Genomic DNA, 25,614 nt, shown 5'->3' with positions numbered 1-25,614 from the left:
TTGCCACCTCCGGGTGAACCCTAACAGTGACCCTCTCAAGGCGAACTTGATTTTCTCCAAACAGAGAAAGCTAGCCATGTCCGATAGCCAGGCCTCCGACTTCGGGGGCTTTGAGTCCCTCCAGGCTAATAGTATCCGTCTCCGGGCTACCAGGGAAGCAAAGGCCAGAACGTCTGCCTCTTTCTCCTCCTGGATTCCCGGGTCTTCCGACACCCCGAAAATCGCCACCTCTGGACTCAGCGCCACCCTTGTTTTTAACACTGTTGGCATGACATCCGCAAACCCCTGCCAAAATCCCCTAAGCTTCGGACACGCCCAGAACATGTGGACATGGTTCGCTGGTCCTCCGCATATTTTATGCACCCGTCTTCCACCCCAAAGAATTTGCTCATCCGGGCCACTGTCATGTGAGCCCGATGCACAACCTTAAACTGTATCAGGCTGAGCCTGGCAAAGTTGGGGACGCATTGACTCTACTCAACACGTCTGCCCATAGACCATTCTCTATCTCTCCTCCCAGCTCCTCCTCCCACTTGCGCTTCAGCTCCTCGGTCTGCGTCTCCTCCGACCCCATAAGCTCCTTATAGATGTCTGAGACCCTCCCCTCCCCCACCCACCCTCTGGAAACTACCCTGTCCTGAATTCCCATTAGCGGTAGGAGCGGGAAGGTTGACACCTGTTTACGAAGGAAGTCCCGCACCTGCAGATACCTGAATTTGTTTCCCCTCGCCGACCCAAACTTCTCCTCCAACGCCCTCATACTCAGAAATCTCCCCTCGATAAACATATCCCACATCCTCTCAATCTCCGCTCTCCGCCATAACCGGACCCCCCCCATCCATACACCCCGGGGCAAACCGGTGATTATCACAGATTGGGGCCCAAACCGAGGCTCCCACTGCTCCCACATGCCGCCTCCACTGGCCCCAAACTCTCAGGGCCGCCACCACCCTGGACTGGTGGAGTACCGTGCCGTCAGGAACGGCAGAGGTGCAGCTACCAATACCCCCAAACTGGTGCCTCCATACGCTCCCATGCTGACCCCTCCCCCACCTCCTCTCATTCTTTAATGAGTTGTGCAGCAGACGGGGAAGTGGAGGGGGGAGGGGGGCGCATACATATCTTTCACTGGCAGAGGCAGGAACCTTCTGGACAATTGTTTTTAAGTCATAGAATCATAGAATTTACAGTGCAGAAGGAGGCCCATTGAGTCTGCACCAGCTCTTGGAAAGAGCACCCCAATTAAGCCCACACCTCCACCCTATCCCGTAACCCAGCAACCCTACCTAACCTAAGGGCAATTTAGCATGGCCAATCGGCCTAACCTGCACATCTTTGGACCGTGGGAGGAAACCGGAGCACCCGGAGGAAACCCACGCACACAGAGGGAGGACGTGCAGACTCCACACAGACAGTGAACCAAGCCGGGAATCGAACCTGGGACCCTGGAGCTGTGAAGCAACTGTGCTACCGTGCCGCCCAATGTTGTGTGCTGGCATTGTTCCCAATGGTGCTGGTGGTGGGAGGGAAGGGGGGGGGGGAGGGGGGGTGGGGTGGGGGGGGGGAAGGGGAGTGGGGATGGGGGGGTGTTATTTGCCGTGTAGTGCCTGCACCCAAATCTCTCTCAGCGGAAATTAGTCCAGCTGCTGTCTTATAGACCAGAATTTTAATGCCCCACCCACCCTGGGTTGGAGGGGCGGTGGGGGGGGGGGGGATATTACCATCCCGCTGAAGTAAATTGAAATGGCTCCCCCCCCCACTCTCACATCCGCCGGGTGTTGGGGAGGGAAGGAGGGGTTGGGGGGGGGGGGGGGGGGGGGGGAAGCCATGCTGTGTGTGAGCCCATAATACCCTGGCCTTATCCTCATGACTGGACTTTAAGTAAAACCACCTCCTCACGATCGGGGGTTTAATCCTCAGCATCTTTGATGCCGCTAATGTATTTCACTATTGTGAATATCTGAGCTGCTGTTGTGCAGACGTTATTATTACAGTGCCAAGATTTACAGACCCTGTCATTACCTCAGGATGCCCCCGAACTACTTCATTCGCAATGAAGCACTTTTCAAGTCTAAACGTTGTTGCGATGTAGGAAGCAAAGCCGTCTAGTTGAACCATGCAAGGTCCCACATACACCATCCAGATTATTGATTCTTTTTAATCACATTGGTTGAGGGATTAATATTGGCCATGATAAAATCCCGTGCCCAAATCCTTCATGTCCACCTGAGAGATATTTGAATCTCCCCTCCAACAGTGCTGCCCTCCCTCAGAACTGCGCTAGAGGGCCCGTTGACTCTTTCTTTTGTGCTTTCATTGGATGTGGGCATCGCTGGCTAGGCCAACATTTGTTGCCCATTACTAATTTCCCTTGAGAAGGTGGTGGTGAGCTGCCTTCTTGATCCGCTGCAGTCCGCATGGTGCAGGTACTCCCACAGTGCTGTTAGAGAGGGCATTCCCGGATTTTGACCCAGTGTTCAAGTCACCAGAGTGGGTTTCAATGGGATTCCTACATTCAATGGCGTGACCATCGCAGAATCCTCTATCAACATTCTGGGGGTTACCATTGACCAGAGGACCAACCATATAAACTACTAAAGCAGGCTAGAGGCTGGGAATTCTGTGATGAGTAAGTCCACCATCTACAAGGCACAAGTCAGGAGTGGGATGGAATACTCTCCATTTGCCTGGATGAGTGCAGCTCCAACAACACTCAAGAAGCTCAACACCATCCAAGGAAAAGCAGCTTGATTGGCACCCCATCCACAAACATTCACTTCCTCCACCAGCAACGCACGTTGGCAGCCGTGCGGACCATCTACAAGATGTGTTGCAGCAACTCAGCAAGGCTCCTTAGACAGAACCTTCCTGGACCCCGACCACTGCCATCTAGAAGGACAAGGGCATGGGGAACACCACCACCTGGAGGTTCCCCAAAGTCAGTCACCATCCTGACTTGGAAATGTATTGGCTGTTCCTTCACTATCGCTGGGTCAAAATCCTGGAACTCCCTCCCTAACAGCACCAGGGGTGTACCTACAGCACGTGGATTGTACCTGTTCCACAAGACTGCTCAAGGGGCAATTAGGGATGGGCCATAAATTCTGACCTGACCAGCGACGCCCACCTCCTGTGACACACATCAAAGACTTGCCGCTGGGGCGAGTTGACCTTCTACACTGTTCTCAAGTTTGGTGTGGTAATTGTGAACAGAACACCGTAACCTTTGACTTTCCATGGCATTTTCTATGAGGAATGAGCGGAGATATTTCCAAGTCAGGCTGGTGTGTGGCTCGGAGGGGAACTTGCAGGTGGTGGTGTTCCCGTGTCTGTTGCCCTTGTCTTTCTAGGCGACAACGGTCGTGGGGTTGGAAGGTGCTGTCGAAGGAGCCTTGGTGAGTTGCTGCAGTGAATCTTGTAGATGGTACACACGGCTGCCGCTGTGCGTCAGTGGTGGAGAGAGTGCATGATCGAACCTCGCCTAAAAGTTGATATATTGCACAATCTACATTCTAAATTGGACCCATGCATAATTAACTCTCCATAATTCTTCGCCGCATACAATCTTGAAGTTTTATTTCTGCGGAATGTTTGATATACGCGAATGCAGGTTACGGGCCAGATCAGATTTGATGATAGTCACCGTGACAGGGTTTTAGAGATCTTGGTGTGAGATAGCCTCCCCTTCAAATAATTCTGTGGTGAATGTATAGTACTAGTAATTCACCAGTGTATTAGTATCATGTTCTGCCATTGTGTTACAGCTATGTTAAGTTGTTGACCTTGTGGGCTCCACCTATGGGCCATCGTGTGGCTTCACCCACAGGGGGATATGTTGGGGTTCCGCCCATGGCTCCTTCCCTTGAAAGGAAGTATAAAGAGCAGTTGATCTGTAGGCGGTCCACAGTATTGTACTAGTCGCAGGCAGGCTCTGTTCTCAGCTGATTAAAACCTAAGTTTGCTTCTACTCGTGTCTTTGAGTGAAATTCACAGCTCAGAAAACTTTTAATAAGCATGGATATATGATTTTCTTTCAAAAACACGCATGTGTGTATCTGTCTGTCACTGAGGGTTTCAACTAAATGCAACACAACATCTTATTCTTTAATGAACAATCATAACCTCAGATTCCTTCTTGTCTTCTTAGGTCTTAAGTGGCGCTGATTCGCAGCCGGAGCTCTTCCCACGGTGAGATGTATTTATAATCCAGCCAATCTCCAGAGTCTGGGCATGATTTGAATAATGCTTGACAAAATGTATTTACTGTGCATCTCTTTCAGGTACACTTCCTGTGCATGTCCCATGTGTTCTGTCAATAAGTCTGGGGTCACCAGCCAACCCTCTCCCTTGCCAGGTCTGTCCTAGAGACCTCCAGGAATTAAACCATCTCACAAAGAAATCGATCTGTGCGCACTTTTGATTTTGCTGTTGTTGGGGCTGGTTTAGCACAGTGGGCTAAATAGCTAGCTTGTAATGCAGAACAATGCCAGCAGCACGGGTTCAATTCCCGCACCGGCCTCCCCGAAAGGGTGCCAGAATGTGGCAACTAGGGACTTTTCACAGTAACTTAATTGAAGCCTACTTGTGACAATAAGCGATTATTATTATTAAACGTTGGTCACGAGGAAGAAGGCTGTTTGATTGAAAGTCAAGTGTTATCCATTTGATGAAGGAAGGGTGTGCTCACTTTCTGATTGGTGTGGGAGGCCGGCGTTTTTAGGATCCCGGACGGGAACTCAACAATTTGCAATGTGAGAAACTGTCTCACAGGACTGATTATGGTGACCAATAGGTACCTTTTGTGTTAAAACAAACTTTAATTAAATTGCAGCATTAACTACATTAGCAACAAAGAAGTAGATTTACAGTTAACAGTTAGAAGAGTTCTTGAGTAAAAGAGGAAGCCTTAACTTCCTTCCTAAATCTGCCACTATATTCCAATTAAGCAAACCAATATATTTCAAATGCCACTCATGAATAAAGTTAATAATCAGTTTTCTACTTGCTTCTCTGTGGAGAAACTTTGGAGAGAGAAAGTTTCAGGACCAAAATGAAACACTTCTGAGGGTTCTAGGACCAACTGACTTTTCAGACAGACCTGGCTCCTCTCATTAACTACGTCATCTGTACCCAAAACATAAGGCATTTTTTTTCTTTTTGCAAGATGTTCCTTGACTTGTTTAGCCAGGACACAATACCCCTCATAAACTATCTACACCCCAGGTATCCTCCAAATGTAATCAATATTCCATTAGCCACCTACCTGAAAACAAGTAAATGGTTCACAAGATCTGTTGACAGAACACTTCACCTGCAAATCAATGATTACCTCACTCTTACAACACCTTAAACACAACTCTAGCAGTCATATTGTCTGTACGCAGCTCAACCCAGGTTTTAATAGCATTACTGCAAAACGTCTAAGATATAAAATATGGCAATTTCTTATATTCATCACAGTGTGTTGCAAGCCAGGTGACCAGCGGCCAGAGTGTTGGGCTAGGGCAATGGGAAGCAGGAAATCATGTGATGTAATCTCCAGGGCGGAATTTTCTGGCCCCTCCCACCGGTGGGATCTTCCGTACCTGCCGAAGTCAATGGAGTCTCCAGTGGCTCACTGCATTTTACAGCCCCCTACCCCTCACCGCCACAGGGCTGTAGAACATGTCCAATCAGGGTTGACAACCCCGTATCTCGACCAGTGCTATATAATTGGTGGAGAGTAGTTTGAGGCAGTGTTGGGGCAACTTGCGGCTCGGGGGCCACATGCGTGCGGCCCATCTGGGTTCCGAGTGCGGCCCACGAGACATTTCTTTGACCGTTGCCCACGTGCAGGATCACCACATTCCGCTGATTTCCGTCATGGTTTTTTTTCCTGCCGGTATGGCTGAAGTGATTTGCGCGTAAAGCAAGAGCGAGTGAAGTGTGGAGCCTGCTGATTGCTCCCAACATTGACCGTGAGAGCCATGCGCTCCCTCTGTGTCCAAAGTGTCAATATTCCTTTTGTTTTTACCATTTGAAGTTGATGATAGTTCGATTGATATATAAATGATTAAGGATTTTCTGTAACTCGTTATGAAATATTCGGCGTGTATTAAAGGTATTTAATCTTATTCACGGGGTCACGGTTAGTGAACGAGCCCCGATTTCAATCTTGCGGCCCCCTGAGATGAAGGAAGGCCTATCATGGGGCCCACTCTCTAGCCGAGGTTGCCTATCACAGGCTGAAGGGGTCACCCCTCTTAAGACGGATTTGAGGAGGATTTCCTTCTCTCTGTTGGTCTTGGCATTCTCCTCCTCCGCGGAACAGAGAGGTTGCAGGGGATGATGGAATGTGGCCGTGGCTGAGTTAGGCAGGTTTTTGATCGATAAGGGGGTTACGGGGTCAGGGGTTACGGGGAGCAGGCCACAATCACGGGGTGGAATTTAACGGCCATGTCGTGGCGGGTGGCGTACGTCTGCTCCAACTCCTGACGCTCTTATGACATTTAGAAGAAGGGGGTGAGAAAGGGAACGGTGGCTAATTCTTGCTTGCCTTTTTATTTAAACCTCTCTCTCCGTCTCTCTCTCTCTCTCTCAGGGGAACCAATCCTTTCGCCACTGTGAAGCTTAAACCTACCGTCACCAATGACCGATCGAAACCATTCGTGAGGTAAAAATGGACATCTTACAAAACAAATCCAATTGCACTTTATGCCAGCAGGGGGGAGCATGATCAGTAATGCTGGCCAGCTGCGGAAACCTCTTGCATTTAGACGGCAGAGGAAAATAAAAATAAAATCTAATTTTCTGCCAGGAAGCCCTTTAATTGGGAACTCTTCCAATGCCTCGACTTCGCGAAGCCTGTCACTGGGAATTTTTATGATGAGCGAGGTAATCACAGATGGCACAAGAGAGAAGATGAATGACCGCTCTGCCTGCCATCGATTCTCTCCGCTGATTCTTGATTCTGTGAACACAAGCGGACAGTTTTAACCATCAAGGAGGAGAGGGAGGGGGGGGGGAGTGGATTGTGACGGGAATTAATTTATTTCCGCGTGGGGGGCACAGTTCTTTCAATTTGGGCTCTATGTAGCGATGTCGGGTTTGGCATATCTCTCCTGATTGGGAAGGAGATACAAATAATTATTGGCAAGCGGGGGGCCCCATTGACCATTCCCATTTGTCCCGGGGTGAAGGGGGGGTGGGGGGGGGGGGGGCTAGGCTGTGCAGAGATTCATTTGAGCCCTGTTGTGTAGTCTTCACCTTCCAGGATGTCCAAGGAAGAGAAGGGAGATCCTTTGTGAAATGGGATGCGATCGGAAGAATGGGAAAGAACATTTGCCCCGGGATTCAATTAGAAATCTCACTGCCGCAAAACCAGGGAGTCCAAAGACGTGCCGGTTAGGTGGATTGGCCATGATAAATTGTCCTTAGTGACCAAAAATGTGCGGAGGGGTTATTGGGTTACGGGGATAGGGTGGAAGTGAGGGCTTGAGTGGGTCGGTGCAGACTCGATGGGCTGAATGGCCTCCTTCTGCGTCGCAACTTTTCTATGGTTCTGTGGACTATTTTCCGATCATTGAATTGGGCCTATACTCTCCGGAGGTTAGATTGATGAGAGGCGATCTCATTGAAAAATGTAAGGTTCTGAAAGGACCTGGAAGGGTAGGGATCTGAGAGTCCGGGTTAGGGACTCAGATGAGGGCGTCTTCACTCAAGAGAAATTCCTTGGACTTCTCAATCCCAGAGGGTTGCGGGATGCTCCATCGTTGAGTATATTTAAGATTGAGACAGAGAGAGAGAGGTTTCTGGTTTCTTCGGGAACGAGGAGCCGGCAGAAGAGCAGAGTTGAAGATCGGCCGCGATTGCATCGCTGAACCGGCTTGAGGGCCGAATGGGCGACTCCTGCCCCTATTTCCTCTGCTCCAGAGTTCCAGCACCTGCAGCACTTCACCTTTGTAGAAGTGGCACATTTGGTCCGTGTCACTGAGCTAGAGAGAGGACAATAAACTCAATTCAGTGGCTCTTCAGAGAAAGGGTACAGGCACAGCTACGGGATAAGGACCAAAGGTTATGTCTGTAATCATCAAGTGACCTCTGACCCTCACTATCATGCCTCCCCCATGCAAGAAAGATAATGAAGAAAGAAAGGCTGATGTATATTGTGTCTTTAATGTGCTCAGGGTATTCCTAAGTGCTTTACGAACGATGAAGATTATTTTACAATGTTATCACCATTGTATTATTGGTAAGGCGGCAGTCAGGTTGTACACAGCAAGCTCCCACAGACAGCAATGGGACGATGAACAGATAATCCGCTGTCGTTATGTTGGTCGAGAGGCTGATCTTTTTCAAATATGGTCCCATGGGATCTTCCACCTGGGAGGGCATTGGTCTAACACAGCGTACCCTCTCCGCCCTGAGCTGGGGGAGTGCACTGGGGGAGTGTCAGGGCTGAGATTTTTGTGTTGCAGAGTGGGGACTTGAACCCACATCCTCCTGACTCAGAGCGTCTGGCATCGAGCGTCTGGAGTGGGTTTCCAGCTATGGAGGAGGCAACCACAAGAGGGCAGAATCAGGTGACAAAAGCAGAGAAGGGGAAAAGTAAAATGAGAGTGAGCAACAGGCTATTAGTAATATAATGTAGCCTTTACGGGCAGCACGATGGCACAGTGGTTAGCACTGCTGCCTCACAGCACCAGGGACCCGGGTTCAATTCCACCCTCGGGTGACTGTCGGTGTGGAGTTTGCACTGTCTCCCCCGTGTCTGCGTGGATTTCCTCCGGGTGCTCCGGTTTCCTCCCACAGTCGAAAGATATGCAGGTTGGGAGGATTGGCCGTGCTAAATGGCCCCTTAGTTTCCAAAAAAAGATGTGTAGGTCGGATTAAGGGGTTAATGGGACGGGGTAGTGAAGTCCTCTTCCGCAGGGTCGGTGCTGACCCGATGGGCCAAATGGCCTCCTTCTGCACTGAAGCGATTCTCTGATTCAAACCTTCAGCACTCGTAGAGGTAAAATAAAAAAAAAAGATGGTTTGAATCAGTTCGTTTTTTTCTGTCCTTTGCAAAACACTGAGCCGTTAATTACTTTTGTAGAATGTTTCCTTTGCTTTTCAACCACTTTGAGTGGTAGGAAAGCACTAACTCTGGGCTTAACTGCAAAAATGTTTTTGCTCCTGAACAGCATGTTGGTAATTGCTTCCACCCTGTGCTTTTGTGGATTAACAGGGTGGTTTTCATACCTTTCAATGCTTGGGTCCCTCCTGCAGAGATTGGCACTGTCCCAGGAAACCCCTGCAACATAGGTGCTGGTGTAGTGGCATTGTCACTGGGCTAGCAATCCAACTACCCAGCGCTAATGTTCTGGGAGTCTGGGTTTGAATCCACCACGGCAATTCTAATTCAATAAAAAATTCCCGAATTAAAGTACACAAAACCATTACCGATTGCCGTGAAAACCCATCCGCTTCATTGATGGACTCTCGGACTCTCAGATCCCTACCCTTCCAGGTCCTTTCAGAACCTTACATTGACTCCATAAACCATTGACTGGTTTAGCTCAACGGGCTAGACAGCTAGCTTGTGAGGCAGAACATGGCCAGCAGCGCGGGTTCAATTCCCGTGCTGGCTGAGAATTCTGAATTCTCCCCCTGTGTACCCGAGCAGGCGCCGGAATGTGGCGACTGGGGGCTTTTCACAGTAACTTCATACTTGTAACTTCCCTGAGGGGAAGAAATCTTCCACCCCAGCTCGGGTCACTGTCTGTGCGGAGTCTGAACGTTCTCCCCGTGCCTCCGGGTTTCCTCCGGGCGCTCCGGTTTCTTCCCACAAGACCCAAAAGACGTGCTTGTTGTGTGAATTGGACGTTCTGAATTCTCCCTCGGTGTACCCGAACAGGCGCCGGAATGTGGCGTCTAGGGACTTTTCACAGTAACTTCATTGCAGTGTTAATGTAAGCCTACTTGTGACACTGATAAAGATTATGATTATTATTGCTGCTGCAGGTCTTCGAGTGCAGAGGCCCCAAGCTAACGCTCTGGGGGAAATCATCCAGAGGAGTAATCCTCTGGCTTCAAATCCCAACCACGACAGATGGTGAAATTTGAATTCAATAAAAGCCTGGAATTAAAAGTCTAATGGTGACATGCCGTTGCCATAGGAACCCGTCGGGTTCACTAATTTCCTGAAGGGAAGGAAATCTGCTGTCCCCACCTGATCTGGCCTCGATGTGGCTCCAGATGACACTGAAATGCCCTCGGAAATGGCCTGGCAAGCCACTCGGCTCAAGGGATGGGCAACAAATGACGGCCCAGCCGGTGTCGCCAACACCCAGTAAATGGATTAAGAAAAACATTACCACTCTGCCACCAGACTCTAATGGCACTGTAGGGATTCTGGGGTGATATGATTCCCCCATGATTGGTGCGTGCTCCACATGAGCCCCCTCTCCTCATCTAATCCTGTCCTCATCTAACCCAGACCCTCCTCCTGTTCCTCCATCACGCTTCCCTGCGTTCCCCGAGCATGACCCGAAGTGAAAACGTCCGCTGTGTGCAGCCTGACTCCAAGAGACCCCTTGGTTCACCCGACTGGTAAAGGGCAGATATGTTTCAAGTCAACATGCCCTTCTAATGAGACACTGAGCCCTGAGGCTGCTGGGTGCGTGATGCTACACAGATATGGGATCCGATCCTTCTCCAGTTTCACAGCTCCTGTGGATTCTTTTGCATTGGTTCAAATCCAGCTCGGGCTGAATTACTGATGGCTCCAGTTTCGTGCTGGATAAGGATCTTGTTCGTTCGCCTCTGGGGCCAGGGTTCATGAGCAGTGCAGCTAGTTTAATGGAGGCTCCTTGATAAATTGGACCATTCCAGTTCCAGATAGACATGAGTTTGCAAAAAAACCGATGCCGTTCCTGTTGGAGGGCCGAATGGCCCAACTGGAGATATTGGGTAAGAGATATTCAGATGTTACGCGACTGGGTTTAGTATCAAGGCAGCATGTTCTGTTCCTTGCCATGATAGGTGTGGTGAACACCACTGGTGGTATATTATATGAATTACAGCACTGCCCGTATATTAGAGGTACGTTGGTAAATCCCTGCCTGCTGGCTCCGCCCAGCAGGCGGTGTATAAATGTGTGTGCTCGCCGGCACTGCAGCTACAGGAGGCACAACATCTCGTTCAATAAAGCCTCGATTGTTCCATCATTCTCGTCTTGTGGTAATTGACGGTGCATCAATTTATTGAACGAGATGTTGTGCCTCCAGCAGATGTTATGCTGGATGCATATAATATGCCACATTAGGGCGAGTCGGCAGGAAGTGGGTGGAGGTCTGTGGTCCTACATGCAAGATCAACCTTAGCACCGGCATTAGGCGTAGGAGCAGAGGTAGACCATTCAGCCCATGTCTGCTCCGCCATCCAACTGATCCGAACTGATAATGCTCAAGTCGGCTTTCCCGCCTTAATAAATAAACAAATAACCTTTATTGTCACAAGTAGGCTTACATTAACACTGCAATGGAGTTACTGTGAAAAGCCCCTAGTCGCCACACTCCGGCGCCTGTTCGGGTACACAGAGGGAGAATTCCGAATTCTCAGCTGGTACGGGGATTGAACCCGCGCTGCTGGCCTTGTTCTGCATCACAAACCAGCTGTCTAGCCCACTGAGCTAACCAGGTCTATCTCCATAAACCTCGATTCTCTTACCGATTAAAGATCTGTCAATCTCAGCCTTGAACACTATCAATGACCCAACCCCCACAGCTCTCTGCGGTAAAGAATTCCATGGATTCAGGCGGCAGAGTGGTTATCACTACTGCCTCACGGCGCCGACGAACCAGGTTCGATCCCGGCCCTGGGTCACTGTCCGTACGAAGTTTGCACATTCTCCCCGTGTCTGTGTGGACCTCACCCCCCACAACCCAAAGGTGTGTAGGGTCGGGTGGATTGGCCACGCTAAATTGCCAATTAATTGGGGAAAGAAAATTGGGTACTCTAAATTCATTTAAAAAAATGTTTAAAAAAAGAATTCCACAGATTCACTGCCCTCTGAGAGAAGAAATTCCTCCTCATCTCTGCTTTAAATGGGCGACTCCCTTACTCTGAGATTCTCTCTGGTCCTCGACTCTCTCACAAGGTGAAACAACCTCTCAGCATCGACCCTCTCAAGCCTGCTGAGAATCCCACATGTCTCAATAAGGTCGCCCCTCATTCTTCTAAACTCCAATGAGTACAGGCCCAACCTACTCAACCTCTCCTCATGAGAAAATCTCCCCATACCCGGGATCAACCCAGTGAAGCTTCTCCAGCCTGCCTCCAATGCCAGTATATCTTTCCTTGGATTAGACAATCAAAACTGTTCACAGTATGCAGCAGATAGAGAGTTGGGCTTCAAAGAACTAAGTACGCTCTTTGTCTTTGAGTCATGGATCATGAAATTATTACGACACATAAAGAGGCCATTTGGCTCATTGGGACCCTGCCAACTTGCTGCAGTTGGGCAATCCAATCAGACTCATCTTCCTGCTCTATCCTCGTGGCTGTATTCTTCTCAAACGCCCTTTCCGTTTCTATCTGAAATCTATAATTGTCTCTGCTTCCATCACCCTGAGAAGCAAGTGTGGTCCAGGTCATTAACACTCACAGCGTAAATCTTCACAGTCCCCTGCTCACCTTGTCCAAGACGTTTAATCTGTGTCCTCCCCCACTCCTCGTATTAGCAACGAATGGGATCAGCTTTTCTTTGTCTGTCGTTTCTTTACCGTGACCTGATTGGCATCCTTTCCATGATGGGAATGTGGCCTCAGTGCCTTTATCATAGAATCTACAGTGCAGAAGGAGGCCATTTGGCCCATCGAGTCTGCACTGGCCCTTGGAAAGAGGAGCGCACCCAAGATTTTGCCTCCACCCTATCCCAGTAACCCCACCCAATCTTTTTTTGACACTAAGGGGCAATTTATCACGGCCAATCCACTGAACCCGCACATCTTTGGACTGTGGGAGGAAACCGGAGCACCCGGAGGAAACCCACACAGACACGGGGAGAACGTGCAGACTCCGCACAGACAGTGACCCAAGGCCGGGAATCGAACCTGGGACCCTGGAGCTGTGAAGCAACAGTGCTAGCCACTGTGCTACCGTGCTGCGAGGTCAGATGCGATCAATCTGCTGCCCCTCTTTTGCTGGCCGAACAAAATGGTCTGTTCAGGCACAAGTGCCGTTCAGGACTTTGACCCCCGGCGGTGATCCAGGGTGATCCCTGCTGACCTCTTGCGTTCAATGTTGGCGTCTGTCTACGTGTCGCGGTGATGAATTCCTGCCCGCTGCTGGTGCCGCCATTTGCACCGATCCTCAGCTGGGGTCTCCCACTTTGAGCGCCCTACTGGTCTTTTAGTATGGGCTACCCCCCACCCCCCACCCCTCCCCCGCAGCATACTCTTGGGTCTACGGCCACCTTCCATCCTCTGCACATCCCCAGGGACTGGAGATCAAGGACAAATCCTCCACTTTACCACAAACTCAACACACTCCTTCATCTCCAGCGATTGGGGTTTTGTCACTGACCCATCCCCTGCGTGGGACATTTCCCGCCGGGTAAGCAAGATTGCAGAGAATAGGTGCTGTACGTTAGCAGCGTCAGGAGCGTTTATACGCTTGGGGACCTGATTGAGGTCTACAAAATTATGAGAGGTATGGACAGGGTGGATAGCAACAAGCTTTTTCCAAGAGTGGGGGTGTCAGTTACAAGGGGGTCACGATTTCAAAGTGAGAGGGGGAAAGTTTAAGGGAGATGTGCGTGGAAAGTTTTTTACGCAGAGGGTGGTGGGTGCCTGGAACGCTTTACCAGCGGAGGTGGTAGAGGCGGGCACGATAGCATCATTTAAGAGGCATCTAGACGGGTATATGAACAGGCAGGGAACAGAGGGAAGTAAACCTTGGAAAATAGGAGACAGGTTTAGATTAAGGATCTGGATCGGCGCAGGCTGGGAGGGCCGAAGGGCCTGTTCCTGTGCTGTAATTTTCTTTGTTCTTTGTTCTCTTTGTTCTTTGAATCTGCACCCCAAATCCAAACTGAACAAAACCTGTCCATTCCCAGCGTTGGCCCCAAATATGGATTGATTGATGTTAAAATATACTTGCACAGACGCTAGCTAATAAGATTAGAGTTCAGACCAACTATTATTGGTTATGTGGCAACCAGACCTGAGAAACCATAATCATTGGGGAAAAGGACTATTAATTATATGATATATTGATATACAATCAAAACGTCTATTTTATTTTTAATTGTAATTTATCTGCTCATTCTGTCTGAACTAAAAGTTGGATGATTCCATTCTGGGGCGCTTGTAGAAACTGTAATGTATTTCTGTAAGAGTGCATTCTACAATAAAGTACTGAGTTGGGTCGTGTATGTATCTTTAATGTGTGGGAGGAACACAGAGCCTACTTGTCGCTTCTATATGGTTAAATATCTTGCCGTAAGTTTGGGGCAAAGCAGCAGAGGGGTAGGCTAAAAGCAAGAGGGTAACACATTTAAGCAGATGGAATAGAATGTGGAAAAGTGTGAGGTTATACACTTTGGAAGGAGGAATGGAGGCATAGGCTATTTTCTAAATGGGGAAATGCTTAGGAAATCAGAAGCACAAAGGGACTTGGGAGTCCTTGTTCACGATTCTCTTAAGATTAACGTGCAGGTTCAGTCGGCATTTAGGAAGGCAAATGCAATGTTAGCATTCATGTCAAGTGGGCTAGAATACAGGACCAGGGATGTACTTCTGAGGCTGTACAAGGCTCTGGTCAGACCCCATTTGGAGTCTTGTGAGCAGTTTTGGGCCCCGCATCTCAGGAAGGATGTGCTGGCTTTGGAAAGGGTCCAGAGGAGGTTCACAAGAATGATCCCTGGAATGAACAGTTAGTCGTATGAAGAACGGTTGAGGACTCTGGGTCTGTACTCGTTGGAGTTTAGAAGAATGAGGGGGGATCTTATTGAAACTGATGGGATACTGCGAGGCCTGGATGGAGCGGAAGTGGAGAGGATGTTTCCACTTGTAGGAAAAACTAGAAGCAGAGGACACAATCTCAGACTAAAGGGACGATCCTTTAAAACCGAGATGAGGAGGAATTTCTTAAACCAGAGGGTGGTGAATCTGTGGAACTCTTTGCCGCAGAAGGCTGTGGAGGCCAAATCACTGAGTGTCTTTAAGACAGAGATAGATAGATTCTTGATGAATAAGGGGATCAGGGGTTATGGGGAGAAGGCAGGAGAATGGGGATGAGAAAAATATCAGCTATGATTGAATGGCGGAGCAGACTCGATGGGCCAAGTCGCCTAATTCTGCTCCTATGTGTTATATAAGTCTTCTGGTCTTATCTACATTACGGTGTAATCCAGAAACGCAGTAGATTGTGTGCAGTGGTGGGAATTGAACGCACCACCTAACACAGGACGCTATCAACTAATACATCCCCACATTTACCAGTGTGAGCTTTCATGCCCAGCCTTTGAGGTTCCTTGACATCAGTGTGGCGCAGCGCCGGCTTTGATCGCCAGGTCGCCCTGATGACTTCACAATCAGCTCAGAACACCACCAAAAATTCAAACAAAAAACTGTCGGTTGGAAAGGCTGGAAAAAAAATCTGTTCGCAGGCTCTGAAATCTCTCTCAGGTATGGCTGTAATCATTGTCCAATTCTTCTTCAACCGTGCGTAGGATGCTGGTCGGGAAGCGAATCATTCTGATGATTACGCAAGGCCATTTTGCCGTTGACGACGCCTTATCAAGACTTCCTTTTGTGACCATTTGAGTTAACCCTCCACCCCAACCCCCCTCCCCTCCCCCACTCTACTCCTCCTGCGTCAGCCCTGTGGTCATCCCCAGTTTCAAAAACAAAATTTGTGCACACGCTCCAAAAAGCAGAACTCTGCAGATGCCAGAAATCCGCAGGAAAAACCAAAAATATACTCAACGGGTCAGGCGGCAGCTGTGGAGAGAGAAGAAGAGTTGACGTTTCTGGCCTTGCATTAGGACTACGTACGAGCGGACATGACAATCTTTTCTCGAAGACCCCACCGTGTGCTTGGAAACCAGTGTTCATTTTTGAACATCTAATGGTTATTCCATGTAATTCACCCTCTGCTGCTTTCCCTGATGTGGAGTGGCAACCCCCTCGAGCTAAAGCCTCAGGCAATAGGCCGGTGGACCTGTCCCAGGGAAAATTAGCTCCAGAAACAGGAATATATCTGCTGCGTAACATGGTTTCCATCTAAATGAACAGGTGCGCCCATTGGCAAGGCATCTACTAATTGCAAGATTTGGTCAAGGTTGACGCTGTTTATTTTACACGCGCCGTCACAGTGACGTGACCACTGGGGCCTTCACTGGACACAGGTATCTGAATGTTTCCCCCAGTTTGTGCCACCTCATCGATACGAGTTTTGTTGAGCTGATGGATGTCTCAGCCCAAGGTGGTGTACTCTGGACCCGGGATGGGGTTTGACCTCGCAAGCGACTCGCTCGAGAGCGTGTCCCAACTGAGCTGAACTGAAACACTTACACGGTCAGGTTTATCCCAGACTTCCCGGGCGGGATTCTCCAGTTACACAACAGCTTGTCCTTGGGATTCCCCATTGAAGCCACCTTGTGCCGTCGGGAAACCCGGGGGGTGGGGGGGGGGGGGGGTGCAGGGGGTGGGGTGGGGGGGCAGGGTGCATTGCTACAAAGAGAAGAGACTCCGGCCCCTATTTCAATTCGATCAGATTCCGTTTGGTTTTCAGTCAATTGTAAGTTAACCCCGTGGCCGAGGTGCCCTTAGCGCTCTTCAAACGAGAAGCAAGAGTGGGCCATTCAGCCCCTCGAGCCTGCTCCGCCATTTAACAAGGTCATGGCCGATCTGATAGTAACCGCAAACCAGCATCCGCCCCCCCTCTCCCGTAACTTATCACCCCACTTGCATACCAAAAATCTCTCTACCCCTGCCGTAAAAACATATTCAACGACACTGGGCGGGATTTTGAACGCAGCCAGCTATTGGCCGCTGGCAAGATCTTCTGCTCCCGCTGATGTCAACGGGTTTTCCTGTTGAATAATAATTATTATTAATTTAAAAAAAAATGTATTGCTTTTTCTGAGTTACAAAGAATGGGCTCAGAGTGTGGACAGACGCCAACCCCTAATCCAGCTCCTTACCTGCTCCAAAAACCAATTCAAATTCAAATTGAATCAAATGCATGGTCCCCACAAGAGAGACATGTGAGCCAAAAGGCCGAGCAGATACTACACTTCATCTTAGCCAAAGGACCAAGAAGCCTTATAATAATAATAATAATCTTTATTGCCACAAGCAGGCTTACATTAACACTGCAATGAAGATACTGTGAAAATCCCCTAGTTGCCACACCCCGGCACCTGTTCGGGTACACTGAGGGAGAATTCAGAATGTCCAATTCACCCAACGGCACGTCTTTCGGGCTATGTGGGAGGAAACCGGAGCGCCCGGAGGAAACCCACGCAGACACGGGGAGAACGTGCAGACTCCACACAGACAGTGACCCAAGCTGGGAATCGAATCCGGGACTTTGGCGCTGTGAAGCAACAGTGCTAACCATTGTGCTACCGTGCACCACCACCCCCCCCCCCCCCCCCCGTGGACCGGAAATCCTCCTTGGATTTCTCCTCATCTCCATTTTAAATGGGCCCCTTATTTTTAAATTTTAAATTTCTAATTTCTAATTTTTAATTTTTAATTTTTAATTTTCAATTTTCAATTTTCAATATTTAATTTTTAATTTTTAAAAGATTTCTCCATCATCTCCATTTTAAATGGGCCCCTTATTTTTCAAGCAGTGACCCTCTAGTTCTTGATTCTACTCACCCTCTCCACATCCCACTCTGCCAACACCCCTCAGGATCTTATACGTTTCAATCAAGTCGCCTCTTATTCTTCGAAACTCCAGCCGATTCAAGCCTCCCCTGCCCAGCCTTTCCTCATAAAACAACCCACCTAATCCTGGTATTCGTCATGGAATTAATCCTGGCATTAATCTAGTAAACCTTCTCTGTACTGCTTCCAACCCATTTATATCCTTCCTTCCTTCCTTTTAAGCCTGGTACACTTAACACATGTCAAGCGAGACTGGAAGAGGGCTGACAGCATGGGAAGAACAATAGAATTGTATACGACAGAAGAAGGCCATTCAGCCCAACATATATCTATCTGCGCTCTGACGAGCTGTCCTGCCACCCCTTCCACCTGCTCTTATTAATTACTTTCTTTGCCGAAAATGTCATTCACTTCCCCTCGGAAAGAGTGCTCCAGCCTTGAAAGCATTGCAGCAAAGATTCACTCCGGCTCTACAATGGTTCTACATGTTACGATTGATGGAACCATCAATTCAGCGAACCCGTGTAGTTGGATCTGAACAGAGGCTTTAATACACTTACAACAGAGCCAGCCTATTCGTCGTTGAACTTCAGATGAACTGCAGGCTGGCTCTACGTCACTGATCTTTATACATCGGTCCCAGGGGGAGGAATCCTGGGCGAAGCCAAGGGAGGAGCCCAGTACAAACTCTCGCGTACTCCCAGAGCGACTCCCCCTGGTGGGCGGATAGTGCAACTGCACTTACAATGGTGGATAGTGAACATATATACACGGAGTTATATTGGCAACTATATACAGCATTGATCTTACAACGGGTAGATAACGAACATATATACATGGAGTGATATTGGTAACTATATATAGTGTGAATCACATTCACCACAACGATAAGATGAGGAATATAGAAGGATAAGAGGTGACGTGATCGAGGTTTTAGGAGCTTGAACGCACAAAGATCGGGTCGTCGTGGTTGGGATGGAATAATCGGACGGGCCTCTTAAAGGTCCGTTGACCCCCCGGTGGGAATTTACGGTCTCAGGGGTCGGCGGGACCGGACGATGCCCGAGCCAGATCCAGGATTTTCCTGGCTTCCGGTGGCAGAGACGGTGATCTCATGCTCAAAGTCTCGCCAAAGTCAACGGCCAATCTGTGCGGCTCACTGGCCCCGGCCGCGGGAAAACCCGCCGAGGGTGGGGTGGGGGGGGGGGGGGGTGGGATAATGGTCGACATCGGCGGGAGTGGAAGGTACCACTGGCAGGGGGGGCGAAATCCTGGCCAACGTCTCAGTTTGAAGATCTTTCATCAGAACTGAAGACAGATGGGAATGTCGGAGTTTTAACGGTGGCGGCAGTGGGGGAGGAGCAGGAAGGACAAAGGAGAAGGGCCGAGATAGGGCGGAGGCCAGCGAGGGGAGATGAGGAATCCATGATGCAACAGAGAGTGGTAACGGATGCAGTGAGGAAATAGAGGTTCGGTCCAAATGAGACATGAATTACTTCATAAAGATAATCTGAATTAACATAAAGGGAGAAATAAACAGGATATGTGCCCAACCCAGCCACACACGATAAGAGGAAGTAGAACAAAATGGGGGCAGAGGTCACGTTCGAAAGTTGTTGAGGATGTTGAGTTCAGAAGGCTGCGTCGAAAGATAAGCTGCTGTTCCTCGTGTTTGCCTTCACTGGAACACTGCCGCAGGACGAGGACAGAGAGATCAGTGTGGGAGCAAGGAGGAGAGTTAAAATGGCGAGCGGGCGAAAGCTGGGGATTGTGCTTGCGGCCTGAATGGGTGGGGGGGGGGGGGGGGGGGGGGGGAGTGTTCCGCAAATCGGTCACCTTGCCTGCCTGCGTTCGGCCTCCCCACTGTAGAGGAGGGCCCATCGCCAGCAGCGAATGCAGCAGCCTGAATCGAAAGCGGCACACGCAAATCTCTGAATCACCTTGAAGGAGTGTTTGGGAAGGGTGGAGGTGAAAGGGCAGGTTTTGCATCCCCGATGCTTTCATGGAAAGGTGCAAGGGGAGGGAGCGGCCCCATCGACATACTGAAAGGGGTGGGCTGGGAAAGACGCGTTCGTTGGTGGCGCAAACCCTAGGGTTGGCAGAATGGCAAAGGTTTCACTGAATATTGAAGGCTGGTGTGGTGGATGTGGGGGTCAAGTGGAACCCTATTGTGGGTCTGGGAGGAAGCGGAAGGGGAAAGAGCAGAAGTCTGGGAAATATATTGGGCACATCGGAGGGCCCTGCCAACCACACTTGGTGGGAACCATCAATTGAAGAAAGGGAAGAGAGAACAGAAGCGTTGGGGTGGAAGGTTGCATCATTGGAACGGATGTGAGGAAGAGGGAAAAACTGGGAGACTGGAGTGGAAGCAGGGAATGAGAAAGTCGAGGCAGCTGTGGGAGTCCGTTGGTTGCTTGATGAGCATTTCTCGATAGTCTATCTCCACAAAAAGGAGAGGTCGAGGAAGCGATGGAAAAAGTCAGAGATGGATCGGGTGAAGGAGAGGGAAGGGTGGAAACTGGGAACAAAGTCAATGAAATTTTCCAGTTAGTAATGATAATGATCTTCACTGTCACCAGTAGGCTTACATTAACACTGCAATGAAGTTACTGTGAAAAGCCCCTCGTCGCCACATTCTGCGTCTGTTCGGGTACACAGAGGGAGAATTCAGAATGTCCAAATTACCTGACAGCACGTCTTTCGGGACTTGAGGGAGGAAGCCGGAGCACCCGGAGGAAACCCACGCAGACACGGGGAGAGCGTGCAGACTCCGCACAAAGAGTGACCCAAGCCGGGAATCGAACCTGGGACCCTGAAGCTGTGAAGCCACAGTGCTGCCCGTATATTTAATCCTCATCCTAAAGCAACATGATATTCCCACAGGAGGTGGCACAGACACACTCACAATGTACCAGAAAAAAAGAGGGGAGGGAGGAGGCCTTAGTGGGCCTGGAATAATGAATATTCCGTACTTTCCACAAAATTAAGAACAGGCACAGCTGGGACCCATGCAGGTGCCCATAGCAACACCTTCCATTTGGAGGAAGTGAGTGGAGTCGGAGGGAGAAGTTGCTCAGAGTGAGAATAAGCTCAGGCGGGTGGAGGAGGGTGGTGGTGGATGGAAATTGGTTGGGCCTCCCAACCAATGGAAGAAGCGGACAGCTCTGAAACTGTGGGATGGAGGAGTGGAGGGATGAGACGTCCCTAGCAGTATACACTAGCTCACTGAATCATTTTAAATCTCAGCCTGATAGATTTTCTTTCTCTGACCAAGCGTGTTAAGGAATATCGTCTTTTTCCATCCTCTTCCCGGACCTAGTGGGGTACTAAGGCAGACTTTAATCTGTTTCCATAGCTAGTTATTCCCGGAACAGGTCCCTAGTCTGTCTCCAGGGGCTTTTGGCTTGAGGGGGCGCGGGACATCACTCCACACCGAGCGTGGCTGATCATGAATCTCTTCCACTCTTACCGCCAGCCATTGGCGTGTCTGGAAGGATTTTGCAAGTTGACTCTCAACCTGTTTGACTGCGTTATGGACACACCTTCGTTGGCCATCAGGTCCCTGGGGCGGGATTTGAACTCACAGCTGTTGTCTCAGAGGGACGGACGCGAACAATGCCGCCATATCAAAGAATACGATCTGATGGAAATTAGAATCGTAGAATTTACAGTGCAGAAGGAGGCCATTCGGCCCATCGAGTCTGCACCGGCCCTTGGAAAGAGCACCCTACCCAAGGTCAACACCTCCACCCTATCCCCCACCTAACTTTTTGGACACTAAGGGGCAATTTAGCACGGCCAAACCACCTAACCTGCGCATCTTTGGACTGTGGGAGGAAACCGGAGCACCCGGAGGAAACCCACGCAGACACGGGGGAGAGCGTGCAAACTCCGCACAGTCAGTGACCCAAGCCAGGAATCGAACCTGGCACCCTGGCGCTGTGAAGCAACCGTGCTAGCCACTGTGCTACGGTGGGGACTGAACGTCTAGCTGCTGGGTTCCTGCATTCCTCCAATCTCCCACGGATTCTGCTTCCACCTCTGTTCCAGGGAAGGGCTTCCTCTCGTCTGGAAAATATTCTCCTAACCTCTCCCATCAGGCCACCACCGTGACCCTCAAGTGGAGGAGAAAATGACAACGTTAGAGTTGGGTGGGAGGGTGGGTGGGGGGGGGGGGGGGGGGGGGAGCGAGGGTGCTGGGGTAGATGGGGACAGGGACGGCAGGGTTGTGGGAGGGGGGGGGAGGTGAGGGGGAGGTGCCTGGTGGTTGGACATTGCCAGCGTTCGAGCTCTCTGCAGAATTACGATCACATTATTGAGAAGCAGCACATTCGGAGATGGGACAGCTGCAGATGCAAAAAAAAAAAACCTGAGTGGCCAACTGCTGTGTAAATGAAGCCTTTGCGTGTCCTCGGCTGCTATATTTAGTCCTGAATCCCTAGTATTTGAGCTTTAAAGCCTTAAGTTCGAGAGCACGCAAAGAGCCAAACCTTCCGACAGAAACGTCCCCTTGTCTTTGAGGACCCAGGCGGCGCTGATGTTTTGTGACAGCCGCCATGCCAACGTTGCCAGCCAGGGTCAACTCCAACAATCCCGGCGCGCTCAAGCTCCAATGCTCCCAGACGCGTCCCGCATTAAATCGCCGTGACAATTAGAGATGAGCTGGCACCAGGGGATAATAATGAGCAAATCTTATTTACACTGCAGGGTTTCTTGATATCGTTTTCCATGGACCTCATCCAAGAATTTCTGATTCCTCCCTGGGTGATTCCTCTCGTCAGCTCTGAGTCCTGGCTATTTCTGTGCGACATCACGTCAAACCCCTGGCTATGGAGAGTACTGATTATTTTATTGTTCCTTCTGTAAGTATTGGCCCATGGCTGCCAGCGTCTTCTCACTTCCTCTGCCCCGCGTGCAATTGTAGATTTGTGCTGGTTCCTTCCCCTTCCCCTTCCCAAGTTCTCCTTTATCCCCTCCACAGGTCGCGCCCTCCCTCGTTGGAAAATGGTTCACCCACAGGGGGCCACTCCCAACAGGCTCTGGGCCTTCAAGTGAGAGAGGCTGTTTTTAATGTCTAAACAACGATGGCGCCAGAGTTAAATATGGTCCGTTGTACACACCTTGTCAATGTTCCAACTGCAAAGTAAGAAATCGCATTTATTGATCACGATGAATGACTCGGCACCATGCTTTTTGGTGGTTTGTACTCATACATCCGACATGGGCTAATGTGACCATCAATTCACAAGACACGTGATTGGAAGTGAACAGTGGTTATAATAGTCTTACAACTGAGCCTGCCTGCGACAAGATGAACTGGCAGCAGGCTCACAACTGCTGATCTTTACGCTTCCGGTTAGTGGGAGGAGCCATGGGCGGAGCCAAGGGTGGAGCCCAGTACAAACTCCTCATCTCCCCCTATGGGCAGAGCCGCGCAACTGCACGTATACAGAGCTCACAAAGACACAACACATATAATACAACGCAGTGTGGAATTACAAGGATTAGAATTCACCACAATGGCCTTGCCCCACCCTATCTCTACGACCTCCTTACCCCCTGCAGCCCACCCAGACTTCCGTTCCCCTCCAACCAGTGGCGGGTGAAATTCGCAGCAGCGAAGTGTGAGGTGGGCCGGAATTCTCCGGCCGATGGGATTCACTCATCCCGGTGGGAGCAACCCCCCCCCCCCCATCCCATGGGTTTATCAGTGGAAGTCAGGCGGAATGGTACTTTGGGGGTTCCCGCAGGTGATCGGAGGCCCTCAGGTGGTTGGTATTTGGACAGGTTGGCTCCTTCGCACAGCTGGTGCCACCTTGGCCCTTTGGAAGTGGCAGGATGCCAAGGTGCCAGGTTGGCAACGCCAAGGTTCCTGGGTAGCATTTTGCCCGCTTCGGGGATCATCCCCAGGGGTGCCCTGTCCTTATGTGGTGGGGTGCGGGGTGGCTCGAGGACACCCTTAAAGTTGAGTTGGGGAGGGGGGGGGGGGGGGGGTCTCCGGCGACGCATTGGAGGGTCGAGAGATCAGGGCGCCATTTTGAAATGGAGCCCCAATCTCTTCCTGCACTGAGGAGTTTCCCTCGTCGGAGTTCCTCAGTCTGGGAAATGGCACTAAGTGCGGCCTCCGGGGGGTTGTTAGATCGTGGAGTCATTCCCGGTGCTACAAGAGGTGGCTTCAACGGGAAGCAGCGGGAGCAGAGAATCCTGCTGCCAGGGAACGGCACACCGCCAAGAAACATGTGGCTGGGAGACCGGAGAATCTTGCCCGTGATTTATTTTGACGAGCAATATGGAGAATCAGTATAAAATAAAGGGAGAAATTGTCAAGGAGGTGCAGGGACAGAGGGGCCTCAGTGTATCATAGATATCATAGAATTTACAGTGCAGAAGGAGGCCATTCGGCCCATCAAGTCTGCACCGGCTCCTGGAGAGAGCACCCTACCCAAGGTCAACACCTCCACCCTATCCGCATAACCCAGCAACCCCACCCAACACTAAGTGCAATTTAGGACACTAAGGGCAATTTATCATGGCCAATCCACCTAACCTGCACATCTTTGGACTGTGGGAGGAAACCGGAGCACCCGGAGGAAACCCACGCACACACGGGGAGGATGTGCAGACTCTGCACAGACAGTGACCCAAGCCGGGAATTGAACCTGGGACCCTGGAGCTGTGAAGCAATTGTGCTATCCACAAGTCTACCGTGCTGCCCTATTTATATCTACATAAGTCATTGAAGATGGCAGCGTAGGCTCAAGGGGCAGTTATAGAGTCATAGATGTTTACAGCAGGCCCTTCGGCCCAGCTGGTCCATGCCGCCCAGTTTCTATCACTAAGTCAGTCCCACTTGCCCGCATTTGGCCCATATCCCTCTATACCCACCCTTCCCAGGTAACTGTTCAACTGCTTTGTAAAAGACAAAATCGTACCCGCCTCTACCACTGCCTCTGGCAGCCCGTTCCAGATGCTCACCACCCTCTGTGTGAAGAAATTTTCCCCTCTGGTCTCTTTTGTATCTCTCCCCTCTCACCTTAAACAGTTAGTGAAGCATATCGTATCCCAGGTTTTACCAATAGGGTCATTGAGTGCGAGAGTAAGGACGAACTTGAATAAGACACGAGTGAGGCATCAACTGGAGACTGCGCCCAGTTCTGGGCGCCATACCTGAGGGAGGCATTGTAGAGATTACAGAAGACATTCACAAGAATGATTCCAAGGATAAAGAACTGTAGCTATGAGGATAGTTTGGAGAGGTTGTATCACTTTCCAAGGTGAAAAGAAGGCTGGGAGGGGACTTGATCGAGGGCATTGACGATCCTGAGGGGTATGGACAGAATAGTGGGAAGCTGTTCCCACTCAAGAGAGCATCAAGTACTCGAGGGCGCAGATGCGAAATGGGCGAAAGGGTTAGAAGTGAGGTGAGGTGAGGTTTTTACCTATGGACTGTGGGAGGAAACCGGAGCACCCGGAGGAAATCCACGCAGACACGGGGAGGATGTGCAGATTCCACACAGACAGTGACCCAAGCCGGGAATCGAACCTGGGACCCTGGAGCTAACATAGACTAACATAGAACAGTACAGCACAGAACAGGCCCTTCGGCCCTCAATGTTGTGCCGAGCAATGATCACCCTACTCAAACCCACGTATCCACCCTATACCCATAACCCAACAACCCCCCCCCTTAACCTTACTTTTAAGGACACTACGGGCAATTTATCATGGCCAATCCACCTAACCTGCA

At 50.1% G+C, this 25,614-nt stretch overlaps 2 protein-coding genes across 6 annotated transcripts in view; both read left to right on the top strand.

Annotated features, from left to right (window-relative positions):
- The window catches only part of baiap2l2a (BAR/IMD domain containing adaptor protein 2 like 2a), a 64,642-nt gene extending 57,681 nt beyond the window's left edge, over positions 1-6,961 (top strand). The window contains exons 13-14 of the mRNA XM_038783886.1: positions 4,148-4,188; positions 6,581-6,961. Coding sequence (XP_038639814.1) covers positions 4,148-4,188; positions 6,581-6,656 — 117 coding nt within the window. The 3' untranslated portion in view covers positions 6,657-6,961. The remainder of the gene's footprint in view (positions 1-4,147; positions 4,189-6,580) is intronic.
- An 8,621-nt stretch (positions 6,962-15,582) lies between these two features.
- Positions 15,583-25,614, top strand: part of LOC119956607 (cytochrome P450 3A5-like) — a 37,918-nt gene continuing 27,886 nt past the window's right edge. For 2 of the 5 annotated variants that reach the window (XM_038783944.1, XM_038783941.1), the window contains exons 1-2: positions 15,583-15,653; positions 22,575-22,729. In XM_038783944.1, the coding sequence (XP_038639872.1) occupies positions 22,596-22,729 (134 nt within the window). In that variant the 5' untranslated portion in view covers positions 15,583-15,653; positions 22,575-22,595. Of the gene's footprint in view, positions 15,654-15,820; positions 16,263-16,301; positions 16,376-22,574; positions 22,730-25,614 lie in introns of those variants that run through there. The other 3 variants (XM_038783942.1, XM_038783943.1, XM_038783946.1) reach the window with 3 other exon arrangements.

This window comes from Scyliorhinus canicula, chromosome 23 (genome assembly GCF_902713615.1).
Source record: "Scyliorhinus canicula chromosome 23, sScyCan1.1, whole genome shotgun sequence".
Lineage (NCBI taxonomy): Eukaryota > Metazoa > Chordata > Chondrichthyes > Carcharhiniformes > Scyliorhinidae > Scyliorhinus > Scyliorhinus canicula.
This window is presented reverse-complemented; position numbering and strand designations above follow the sequence as displayed.